This window comes from Lemur catta, chromosome 13 (genome assembly GCF_020740605.2).
Source record: "Lemur catta isolate mLemCat1 chromosome 13, mLemCat1.pri, whole genome shotgun sequence".
Classification (NCBI taxonomy): Eukaryota; Metazoa; Chordata; class Mammalia; order Primates; family Lemuridae; genus Lemur; species Lemur catta.
This window is the reverse complement of record NC_059140.1, coordinates 43,507,104-43,521,074: the sequence shown is the minus strand read 5'-3', so window position 1 is coordinate 43,521,074 and position 13,971 is coordinate 43,507,104. Positions and strand designations below refer to the sequence as shown.

The 13,971-nt window shown below is 31.0% G+C and overlaps 1 protein-coding gene across 2 annotated transcripts in view; it reads right to left on the bottom strand.

Moving 5' to 3' along the window:
* Positions 1–13,971, bottom strand: part of DACH1 (dachshund family transcription factor 1) — a 401,211-nt gene that overhangs the window by 107,305 nt on the left and 279,935 nt on the right. For both annotated transcript variants that reach the window (XM_045567619.1, XM_045567618.1), the window contains 2 exons: positions 8,463–8,598; positions 4,788–4,922 (listed from right to left, as the gene is read on the bottom strand). In XM_045567619.1, coding sequence (XP_045423575.1) covers positions 4,788–4,922; positions 8,463–8,598 — 271 coding nt within the window. The remainder of the gene's footprint in view (positions 1–4,787; positions 4,923–8,462; positions 8,599–13,971) is intronic.

The window sequence follows — 13,971 nt, the reverse complement described above, 5'->3', positions numbered from 1 at the left end:
ATCTATCTATTTTTCTTTTCTTTACTCTAGAAGCATTTGAATTATTTTATTCTAGTTACTTTGAAATATACAATAATAGATTATTGTAAACTATGGTCACCCTACCTATCTGTCAAACACTAGGTCTTATTTCTTCTATCTAACTGTGTATTTGGACCCATCAATCAAGTTCTCTTCACTCTCGCCCCTCTCCCCCAGCCTCTGGTAACTACCAATCTACTCTCTGTCTTCATAAGATCTACTTTTTTAGCTCCCACATATGAATAAGAACATGCAATATTTGTCTTTCTGTGCTTGAGTTATGTCACTTAACATAATGGCCTCTGGTTCCATCCATGTTGCTGCATTTCTGAAGACGCAATTTAAGTAAAGTTAGAATTTTTAAACAATGAGAAATGTGCAAAAGTAAATATATTTCAAAAAATTATTTCCACAAACTTGAGAAAAGCAATGGCATAGCCATTTTTTTAAAAAGTGCTTTGTATAAAAATGGTCCACAAGGTTGGATGCTAGGTCTAAAATATTAACAAGAGGCAAAATCCAAATATGGCCAGTTTGCTAAATACATTATTACCTTTAATGGTCTGTCCTTCACTTTAGAGCACCAAAATGAAAATTGTATACACAACAGTGTTAAGCACTGGAAATCGTGAGCACTGCCCCCGAAGAAGAACATGCCACAGAAGAAATGTATTGTGGCCTTGAAGCAAATCCCCTGTATTTCCTGCCTCTCTTCAAATTAGTCTTTCAAATTAGTTCTAAAATGCTGCTTACAGGAGTCACTAGTGAAAGAAGGTTTTCTGATTTCTTAGGAAAACAAATGAAGGAAAAAGCTTTAACTAGAGAAGATAATAGACTATATATTAAGAAAAATTCTGCAAACCCTAGCAAACAAGCTAAAGGGGGTGAGACAGAAAGAAAGAGAGAATTTCTGCACTTCATTTGTTTTTTTTTTTTACCTATCTAGTTTTCAATAAATATTACTAATTGATTATATCACATTGGAGTACTTAATCCAAGACTGAAATACAATTATACAAATTAGGTATTCAACGGTTAGCCCCAACTATCAATGTTTTCTACAATTGGAAGAAATTAATAATATAGGCTTATCTCTATCATATATTTAATTCTTGACAAGTCAAAAATTAGATTAATTCCATAATAGCAAAAATGTGCATATTAAATTACAGGCAATGTTAGAAGTATGCTTGAAAATGTGTTGAAAGTAGCAGCAATTTAAGGAAAACCAAAACCAAATTATGCATGATGAGAAACCCTGTAAATTAGCATCAATGCACAAATGCGTGGGAGAGAAACAGAGAGGTACGGCATCAAGGAACAGTGAGTCTGTTTATGTAATTCAAATGTCAATGATTATTGCCTATTTCACTATGTTTAGACTGAGGAAAATGACCAGCAATGTTTTTAAAACCCAGAAAGTTCTTGAGAACTCAGGATGTTTGGAAAAATTAAAAGATAGTAAGATTGTTTTTTAAGTCATGTAATGTGCGTAATCTGAGTTTTCCTAAGCACATATATTTGAAAAACTCCTGATTTTAATTGAAGTTTATAATCTTAAAAGCATTTCTTCTTACACTTAAAATGACTGCAAGAGAATTTTATGTCTATTACTTCTTGATACACACATTTATGTTTTGAATGTGCTTTAATTATACGCCCCCTAAGCCCCAAACTCTATTAAAGTGTTCTTTATTTTAAAAATATAAGAGTGAATTTACTCAGCACTTGGTACTTCTGAATTCTAATGCTTATAAAGCCAGTGGTCCTTCAGCTGATGGCAACTTAATTTTTTTGTCTAATAGATGGAGCCAAAATCTACTTAATATTAAGAACACAAAATATTTAAAAGTTACTGATGATGAAGATTTCAGATGACAGTGATTCTCAGCATATAAATGAATTTTGGTAACTATTTTTAGAATCAATGTTTTCTTAAGAATTATTGCCTTTTGGATGATTTAGTTGGTAGGCAGCAAATTACATTTAAGTTCAAGCCTAAAATGACACAAACATATAATTAATTTCTCTACAAATGTCTCTAAATGAAGTTACTTGTTTAATACAGATATGAGTAGTAAGAAAGTTACAGAGCTATTATGAGGCACATGATAAATGTAGCCATGAAAGAAAACAATTTTTAATTTAGTAAGCTCTATCAATCTAGAAAGCCCATGAATATTTACTATTAATTTAGTATGCTGAAAACTAGATAAAAGGGAGAACATGCATGCAAGAAAAAGAGCATCACATAACAAAACACTTACGATAGGACAATCAAAATCTATTAAAATTTTCATGATTATATGTCTACATTTGAAATCAATGGTAATTTCACATTTCTAGAGAAAATGTTAAAAATTTATTTTCCATTGTAAAATATATGTTAAATATTGAGAAACTGTTGAGATATGGTCAAGGTCTTTGTTCTGACAGCAAAACCATTTAGAAAACCTCGATGTGGTAAGAAGTACCATTAGTGATATAGTAAGTTTTTATCTATATTCATGGTCAGAAAGTTCTACTGTGTTTCATATAAATGTACTTTCTAAAGGTCAGATAATTCCACCTTTTGCCTTGCTATTAATCCTTGAAGAATGTAATTTTCATAGTTGTTTTAACTCTCCACCATCTCTTAGAATCTTCTAGTGATTCAGCCGAGACCAGTATGCCCTCAAAGATTGCCAGTCTATTTAAAACAAATGTAATACATAGGTGACTCCAAGAAGTTTCGTCTAGTAGTGGAAGCACACCAGTGAGGAAAAACAACTTTCAAATAACAAGAGAAATGCTTTAAAAGGTATCTAGATCAACCTAGCATATTGTTTCAAAAAATGCTCTATGGTGGTAAAAATTATAATAATAATAAATAAATAAAAAGATAGATTACACTCATGACTTATAAAAAATAAATAATTATGCAAAGTATAGGTCCACTCAGTTTGAAGCATAAGGATGCATGAAGCTCTCCACCAAAAATTCCAGTGAGATTCATTATTCCAATAATGGTTCTAATTGTGCCTTTGCTGTTCTCTTCACTACCATCTCTGAACTTTAACATTTGTCTCCAAGCCCTTCTCCACCAGGGTTCTGCAAGAAAATTAAGCCCTAATACCCTGACATCCATTGTATATCATAAATTAACTTCCCTCTTATGCATCTCAAGTTAAACTGGATAAATAGCATCCATGGGAAATTTGAAAAGAGTCACTCAAGTAATTTTCTGTAGGGCTTTATTCTTTTCCTGAACCCTTGTAGACAATGACTGCTTAACTCATACAATCAATTATTGTATTTAAATATCATTACTTAAAACTGGAATCTTTGGTAAAACTTTACATTTTATAACTATGCTAATTTTCATAGTATTGCTATGCAGGAGGAGTTTTTGATTAAATGTAAACGGTATATGTCAAAATATATATACTGCATAATGTCAATAACATTTTTCCTCATTGTTGAAGAAGAGCTTGTGAAAAAATTCAAATGAGAAATTTAGAGACTATCTGGCCTAGTCATGCATTGTTCATAGCACACTTAGTAATAACACTTGATATCAAATTTCAAAATGAATAATTAGAATATTTCCTTAATGCTATTTCTCAATTATGTCTAGATTTTAACATGTTAGTATCTAGAAAGGATTGCCATTTTCTCATTGACATTTTATAGTGTAGATAATCTGAACTGTAGAAATATTGTATTTTTTTCTCCCTAAGCCTAAGGGACTTAGCCAACCTATTTTCACATTGAATGGAAAATGTTTTATGCAAGCATTTTTACTTTTTTGTGAGTAGTTCTTCTGGGGTGGGAGGAAGTTGATCCTCCTTAACTTAATCTCGTTCCATGCCTTTATTTCTATTTCATTATTTAAATACCCAACTTTATACATTTTCCTTTTTGACAACCAATTAATTGTGCCCTTTGTATATTTTTGAAAGAAATAATTCTTATTTATAAAACTGATTATTTGATAGATATGTAAAAAAGATAGGCAAAGTACCCAATCTACATTTATAAAATTTGAAAATACTAAGTTAAAATGAAAACAGAAGTAGAGGGGCTTCTACATTCACAGTTCAACACTTACGATGTGAAAATACATATTTGCACCCACCAGATTACATTTCTAATATGCAAACTAGAATAATATTTCAATTTCTTCATGATATAACTTCATGAAATAGGGCATGAAAATATACATTTTTGCCTGTGAAAATGGATTAGGTTGATGCTAACAAAACATAAGTAGCAAACTTTTGTAGCTTTGCACTATCCGGGTCTTTGTTATTTGTTACATACACTCTGAAACACCTACTAATACAATGACTTATAAAATTTGTTTCTATTTTCTTATTGGTCCAAAGATCACATGTCTTTTAATCCAACAAAGATTTACAGTAATTCTTGGTATATTGTTATTGTTCTCTCATGCTAAGTAAAATAATAGTAACTCTAAAGGCACTGAGAAAGACACACAACAGACCTTTAGGAACTAAGAGATAACAATTGGGACAAACAATTCTCCTCTCTTTTAAATATAGGGGGTATTAAATTGCAACTTACCTGTTGTATAAGAGAAATGCAGCAGGTCTTCATTCATACTTCTTTTTTTGTTGAATAGGCATAATTTTTACTTAATATTCTAGGTTTTTAAAGTATTTGTATGCTATTTTTACATAATATAGAGATATACCTAATTCTGTGATTAAAATCTACTTCATAAATTGAACAGGAAAAAACAAGGCCACATAATCATATATTACCTTTTTCAATATGCATCCTTTTCGACTCATGTCCCATGTCATGACCAGCCAAATCGCCCTCTTTGGGCCCAGGGAGTACATTTGGTGATAAGCCCATTAGCATCTGATTCATGGACAACCCATTCTGATGGACAGCTGTTAAACCCGAAACAAAAGAATAAACACAAAACACCATAACACACAAGGTTCAAATAAATCAATATAACTCTTTTGGACTCAGAAGTAAATATAATGTAATGGTCTAACTTTAAAGTTACAATCTATCCTTAAAAACACTATGAGAATTGATAATTGTGACAATTCTTGAGGATAAGCAGATAATATTAAAAAAAGACATCATTTCGCTTTATTTTTACTTTGCATAAATTATTTTTTTAAATAGCTAGGATACTTTTGAATGGCTATACCAGTATGATCAGTACTAATGAAGTATTCACTCTTTTAATCTATTGTATCAGATTCTCTTTCCAGCATATAATCTTCCTTAATTCTGCAAGAACTACAAAGTTAACACTATGGAGCTCTTTAACACTATGAAGTTATAATTTAATAGATAATATTCTAGTGACCTGAAAGGGCAAATACAATTTTCCACAAGTTAAGGGCACTGCAATCATGGTTTCAATATTTCCATTCTATTGTAGCCAATAAAACACAAAATTTCATAGATATCAAAGTATTTCTTTAAAAAAATGCTTTTGAACTCAAACTTGAAAATAAAAGTGACCATTAAACAAAATAGATCTCTGGAACTATTAACAGTAATCTGTCACTAATGTAATGATAAAGTAGAGGACCAAACACTCACTCAATTTTCATAATCCAATCAATAAATTTACTTAACAAATTGCCTATGAAAATCATGGTTTTGTGCAAAATTAGAGGAAAAATAATCATTCCTAAATACTTTCTCTGGAAAATATAAATTTTTAAAATATAATAAGAATATATTATGAACTGCCATTTAGCAATGACCATTAGTAATAACTATTTTTATTTATTTATTTATTCATTCATTTATTTAGACAGGGTTTTGCTCTATTGCCTGGGCTGGAGTGCAGTGGCATCATTATAGCTCACTGCAACCTCAAACTCCCAGGCTCAAGTAATCTTCCTACCTGATCCTCCCAAATAGCTAGGCCTACAGGCACGTGCCACCAAGCCAGGATAATTTTTCTATTTTTATGTAAAGACAGGCTGTCACTATGTTGCTCCAGGCTGGTGTCCAACTCCTGGCCTTAAACAATCCTCCTGCCTTGGCCTCCCAAAGTGCTAGCATTTCAGGTGTGAGCCACTGCTATCTGGCCTAGCAATAATTTTTTCAGGGAAAATTAGTAAGTTAAAGTCTGATGAAGAATGGAATATTTGCATAGCCTTAAGATATCTCCTGTCAAGATATTACTGTCCACAGAAGTTTTTTTTAAAAAGTAGCATTGCAGTAGAAAAACCTGGTAGTTACCAACTTACCAAAGTGATAAAGTTCTCACTAGTATTGTAAAAATATATGTCTCCTGAAATGATTCACTAGAAGGATACAGTATCACAGCTATATGATTCCTCCCCAAAATCTATAACTTAAGTCTAATCAAGAGGAAACATCAAGAAAATCCAAACTGAGGGACATTCCACAAAATAAATGGCCTGTACTTTTAAAAAATGTTAACATACTGAAAGACAAAAAGGACTAAGGAACAGTTCCAGATTAAAGAAAACTAAGAGGATATGACAACTAATTATGTGTGATCCTGGATGGGCTTTTGGAACAAGAAAAAAAAATACTTTGCAATTAAATGATTAATGGGAATACAGGTGAAATTTGGATTCTAAATTTATAGTACTAAAATTTACAGTTCAGATTTTAGTACTCTAATAATGTCATTTTCCTGATTTTGATCATTTTTCTGTGGTTATGTAAAAAAAATTACTTGTTTGTAGAAAATAAACAGTGAGGAATTTAGGTAAAGAAACTTTATATGTATGATAGCACCACTAGATGATATTTTGCCTTTATGGACATATCTCTTTCAGAGAGATTACTTGATTGATTAATGAGTCAGAATTATTTATATTTTATTTGAAAATTTTCTGTTATTCTAAAATTATTTTTAAATGACATTAAAGCTAAATATACATATATGCACATATATATGTATGAGTGTGCATATGTATATAATTCCATTTCAACAATGATATTAGCTCATACATCCAAAAATGAATAAAAAATAAGAATAAAAAAGAATATAATCAAGAATAAAAAAGAATACAATCTGTTTCTATCAAGAATAAAATAGAATATGATCATTAATAAAATAACATAATGTGTAACAAAACTCTTTTAAATCTTCTCCAATCTGTCCATCATTTCCACTTAAGTATTATGAAGAAATTCTTTTTCTGTATAGGACAGCACCTTTTCAATGATAATATCTTATAAAAACATTAGAATTAAAATCAATATTCACTATTAAATTTCTGACTCTACTGTCAGCATAGCATAAAAGCATGTGGAAATATTTTATTTGAAAAATGTTCTGAGGTAGTTTATAAAATTAAGAGAATATGTTTTAATCAGGCCAAATCAAGTATTTATATTTGCTACTATATTGAACTATATAATTGTCAATAATTGCCTATTTTTATTTATAATTTTATTACATGGAATTTAATATAATCATTAAATTATCCACTTCAATTGCTCCCAGATTAATAATTTTTGCTTTATACTAATATTCCTTTATAACCTATAAAGACACTGTCTAGGAAATGTTTTCCTATTATGAAGATCCTCTCAACAACAAAATAACTCATAAATTTTGTGTAATTAGATAATATTTATACTATAAACATAATTTCATAAAATAATAACTAAATCCTAGAAAAATACAATAAATATTGATTTTAAAAACCAAGCTATTCTCTTTTAATATATTTATTTTATTGGAAAAATAATCTTAGATTTTCAGACAGACACAAAATCACCTGTTAAATGAACAGCATTTTAACTTTAGTCTGAATTTTCTTGGCTATGAGGACTAACATTATGTATTGTGAAAATAAGATGAAATAAAATACAGCCCCACTTTTTAAATTTTAATAATAAAAATATATGACAATAATATGCATTACTGATTGTTACTGAAACCTAAAATTTGGTCAACTTCAAATTCTTCAATCCATTGATCATCTGAATGACTAAGAAATATTTTTTAAAAAATCTATCATTTTGAATTTGATTTCTTTTATTCCTCTTTGTGGATATCTTCATTAATGCAATAATGAATTTTAAAAACTAATGAATTACAAAAATATCAAAGGCGGGGTTCAAGGAACAAAGTTGAATAATCCATGAACAATATCCCTAGACATAAGATATTTGAGAACCGGTCCTGTTTACTTCAGAAACTAATCTAGAAGCTTACTTACTCTCTCTGTTTCATAGCTCAAATCTTTATGTGGGACATCAAAGACAGGGCGTTTATATCAGAACCTGTTAATGTAGTATCATACCTCATGATACTGCAAACTGGGAAACATAATTTTGAGAGATGGCTATTGCTACAGAGCTTCAGAACATGAGACGTCTGAGATCTATTTGGAATGAGGGCATTTTGATTAGAAAAGCCAGCTGCATCTAATAAAGTTTAAACTGGTGACAAGTGAAAGTATGAGACCTACGGATTCTGTCAGAAGAGCTCTCGGTCCGTGCTGGGGAGCTGGACACGCTGCTGCTGCGATGTGATGATGGGTGACTGCCAGGCCTCCGGCCCTCCTCCAGAGAGGGGGCAGGCGAGGGGCTGTCGGGAACACGCTCCTGCACCATCACGGGAGGGGAGGGGAGAAAAGAGGTAAAGTTCAATGGATCTTTGCTTCATGAATGTTGATTTTTCTTAGTGCAATAAGAAATGTGAAGAAAATAAACATTATTTCATCAGTATTTAACCGTACTAAAAGACATCTTCTGCCTTGAGCAAAGCCAAAGGGAAAGACCATTTATGAAATTATAGTTCCATGGGTAAGCAGCCCTGCAGCAGTGGTAAATGTCAATCCCCTCTTTGGACAAAAAGTGAGCCCAAAGAATACAAGCAAAAATATCTGAGTAGGAACCCATTAAACAGCAATGAATTACGAGAACAAAGCAGGATTCAATTCTAGGTCCTTATTATTTTGCAGAAATCTTTAAATGTATTCTCTTCTTTCAGCAAGCATCTAAGAATCATTTAGCACGCAAATTATCAACATGACTGACCAATAATATTAATAATAATACCAAAGGAATTAACAACTATTTCATCATGGCATTGCTGTGGACATACTCAGATAATCACATTTTAAGGCATAGTGGAAATGGATTATTATTTAACATTGAAATATTCTTCTTTGATTTAAATAATTCTCACACTACCTACCACCCTTGCTACAATTCAGCCACACAAATGTATTAAGGGAGAATTTGTGAAATATGTATCAGTTGTGTCCCAGAGAAATTTGGTACTGTGTTTCCTCATATATACAATGAGTGTTATGTTAATACTCACGTCTCACTCCATACCTCCCCCACTGACTAAGCTCTGTACCTTCCCCATTAGACTAATATGCAAGTACCTGCATAAATGCTTCCAATGAACTATTATAAATGGAGTTACAGATTAAGAAAGTACCCATTTGTTAATATTTTCTACTTTTAGTAACAAGACATAGGCCTTGATAAACTGTCTTTACACTAATTAATAAATATTTAAAAGTGTAGAAATAAATAAGCAGACATAGGCCTTGATAAACTGTCTTTACACTAATTAATAAATATTTAAAAGTGTAGAAATAAATAAGCAGACATAGGCCTTGATAAACTGTCTTTACACTAATTAATAAATATTTAAAAGTGTAGAAATAAATTTCTATACAAGAAATAAGTATATTATTCCTTATTCAGGTGAAAAGATGTAAATATTAAAAGAGGAAAAGGTTCTAAAATGTAATTGGCCCATAGGAAGCTAATTTTTCCACAACAACAATGGTTAACTTAATATGGAAAACAAAGAGGAGGCTCAAGGTTTTGTACTAGCAGTGAGAATGAGGGTAATGCAGGTCTTTGGTCATAGTGATTTCATTAGCCTCGTGATGGTTTAAAACCCTGCTGTACAGCAGAATCATCTGGCAAGTTCTTAAATGTGCTTATGCCTGGGCTTCACTCCCAGAGATTCTGATTTACTGAATGTTATGGCTCAATTGGGTCCACAAAAAAAGACAAGTTGAAATCCTAACCTCTGGTACCTGTGAATATGAATTTATTTGAAAATGGGGTCTTTGCAAATGTAATTATTTAGGATGAGGGCATACTTGAGTGGTGGCTCTTAATCCAACATGACTGGTGGATTTATATGAAGATGTTGTGAAGATAGGAGGGAAGAATGTCAAACTGGAGGCACAGATTGAAGTTATGCAGCTACAAACCAAGGAATGCCAAGAATGGCCAGTCCCCACCAGCAGCTACAAAGAGGCAAGGAAGGATTCTGCCTGTAATCTCATAGGGAGCATGGCCCTGCTGTCATCTTGATTTTGAACTTCTAGACTCCAATAATTTGAGAGAATAAATCTCTATTGCTATAAGCCATCCAGTTTGTGGTTCTTTTGGAAACTAATATACTAGGTCTAAAATGGGGCCCAGACTTCAGTATTTTTTAAAGACTTTCCAGGTGATTTTAATATGCAACCAAGATTGAGCACCACTTTTCTCATACTCTTTTAATTTTTCAATGCTGTACCTTATCAATAAACATTTTCAACAGATATGCTGAGGCTTCATTTTTGAGGAGTCTGACAAATAAAATGAAAATAACCAGAAAAAATGGCCAAGCCCTTTTCCCAAATCCATTCCATAAATGGTTTCCTAAAATATGTTCCATGAAATTAAACAAACAAAAAAAAAATAGTGATATAAGAAACTTTATGACAAAACAATATTGTAAAGAAAAAAAAAGGGGGGAAAAATTGTCAACTAAATTCTACTCTCAAAAGTTGCAATGCACATTAGAATCTTGTTGTCATGATAACTTGTTGAGCATTAGGAGCTTTTGGACTAGTCTAACTTGTGGATTGGCTTCTGTAAAAGACAATAATTGGTCCCCCTGAAGGACAGCTGTATTGTCAGTATTGTACTAAAAAGCATTAACCCTTTACCTTAATTAATCAGAGGTTACGAATTAAGCTCCCTACTTTCTGGAAATAGCAAAATTGACTGATATATAGGTAAGCTACACGCAATATATTTTCCAACTTAAGTCATATGGGGTTCGTTCCACTTGAAGACTACAAATGAGCAAAAGACAAGGGAGGGGACAGAGACAGAGAGAGAGAGAGAGAGAGAGAGAGAGAGAGAGATGGGGAGAGAAGAAACAGAGGTAGGGAGGGAGGAAGACAAATACATACACCCCAGATAATTTTTTCAGGGAAGTTATGGCATATCATGCATTTGTTACACTCTAGGATACTAAAGAAAGATGACATCCAACTGCACAATTTGCAGATTAAAATATTTTAAATCTACACCTAAATTAACATGAAAAATGAACACATTATCAGTTACTTTCCAAACTAAATAAATGAAGCATGAGCTTCTAAAATGTCTAAGGTCTTTAATCCAGATGGCAAACAAATGTCCTAAATTTTTCAGAAAAAAACACAAATATGATTTAAAAGAGCAGAGAATCCACATCTAGATGCCTAAAGTTACTTCTTGTCTTCTAATTATAATTTAAAGTATTTGGGATTAAAAATCTTTTTCTTAACATTGATCCCTACCCTAAACTATGAAGCAGCTTCAAATGGCACTAAGGCTCATATCAAATCTTGCAATCACACATCAAAAGATGATCTTGACTAGTTCATAGCATTAAAAGATTAAATTTCATGTTTTCTAGAGTATTGGTACATTTATTATACAGACTTATAAAACTATATAGAACTCCTTTATATTATGTATAAATGTATTAAGAAGCTATACTGTAGTTAACTGCACACATGACCAAAGATACACTCTTAAGGGTCTAACCTTGATTTCTTAAAGTTCTAATAAAGAGGCATACAGTTTGTCTAAGCTTTAGAGCTAATTCCTAATACACCTAACTGTTAATAATTGGATTATACAGAAATGGATAGTATGTATTTGTATAGAACATTGCTATATTTTTACATAAATAGAATTTTCTAAGTTAACCATTCTATTTTATTCATGAGGTCACTCACACTAATGTTTATCTATCAATACATTTTAATATTTTTCTTAATTATGTTAGTGATCTTGCAATGGCACATGTGTGGCTGAACAGAGATAAAGTACAATCTTGAAATAAATCAATCCCTCTGAAATAATTCTGCAAGTCTGAGTTTTCTGTCATAATAGATTTCTTAGTGATCCTAATGGAAAGCTTGAGGATATGATTTTTTCTGAGATATTTAACTAATAAAATGCTTAAATATTTAATGCATAAAACTCTAGCAACAATGGTTATGCTATTAAAAATCATTCCTTGTTTATTTTAACATTTTCCAGGTAAGTAGAAAAAATGTTTCATTAGCCAATATATTTGTCAAAGTTTTCTGTGGTTATTCCTTTAATTTATGAATTATTCACTAATTCATTTATACATTCAAAATACTTTAAAGATCACACAGTAAACTAAATAAAAAATCAATTAAAATATTAATGTAAAATACATTTTAAAAACATAATTTAAGACTTAGTAAATAAGCATAGATAAAATCGTATTATTTAACTAAGCTTTAGCTTACTTTTACTTTAACTGTAGTTTTGTGTTTAAGAACAGAAGATACAGGGACAATACCTAATACTATAATACTGTTATTTAAAGAAAATATTTTAATGTATGCAAATTTTTATGATTTAAAAGCTTAACTATTCAATTGAAACTTTCTATAAATTGAAACACAACATATTCAGTCATTTCACTTAATGTATAATTTCAATCTTTGGAACATGATGTATTGTTCTTTGAAGAATTTCATTAAAGTAAAATCCATTGAGCAAGTAAGATTTGAATACATTGTTGCACAATAAATTAATTTATTTCAACAGCTTAATTCTTTTATCATATTTATATGCTTGCCTTTCCAGAGTATTCTATAAGATGGAGAATAATGGAGACAGTAAAGAATTGCTTTGGAGAGAACCTCATAATTATTACTGAAACAAAATAGATAATGAGTTTTATTCAGACATAATAAGCAAGAAGCAGTTCAACGTCTATAGGAAAACTATGTAAACTGGATTTATCATTTCATTTGTGTAATACCCTTTAACCTCCAAGATGAGACTGAAGTAGGACAGAGAGGAAGAATATTTAATTTAATACTTCAACACACTGCTTTATAGTCCTGCATCAACTCTACCAATCAATAAAACACAATCTTTTGCAATGTTCCATCTTTATAAAACTCACCACAATAATAAATGAAAATTTAAGAGGAGTACCCTTGCACTGAAAAAAAGGTCATACTAATAAACTAATGGTAACAGAAGAACAATAAAGAAAAAGCTGCATTTTTGCCTCTGGGTACAAGAAGAAGTATTGGTCTCTAGGATAATTCTCAAAAGCAATGTACTCTAAAACACTAAAATAAAAAGTATAAATTGTTCAGAACTACACATGTGATTAATTAACCATTTTAAAAATTGCATTATCTCAGCTGTCTCTTCTCCACCTCAAAAATACATCGCATTTTATCAAATTAAAATATTTTCTTGGAGTAAATAAAATTACAAGTCATTTCTCTAAAGGATTATTCCATTTAGCTTTAATTTATTTTGCTCTCTTTTTAATTCTCTTCATTTTTATATGTTTTGAAATTAGAGATTCCCTCACTGAATATGATATAGAAGTATGGAGACATTTCTAATGTTAAATAAGTTGTCTTGATATAACATTTAATTTACCAAATTGATGAAGTTGACCAGCACTTTATATAACCAAAACTCCTGAGCTTTAAGACAACACAGACATAAATGTATTCATTCAAATAGTATTTGATGAACACTTACTGTGTGCCAGGAAGGATACTGGGCTCTGGTTATACATAAGAGAACAAAACAGAAAAATTCATTCCCCCATGGAGCATATATCATAAACTGGTAAATGTTATTAGTGAAGTACAGAATCATTTACATTGA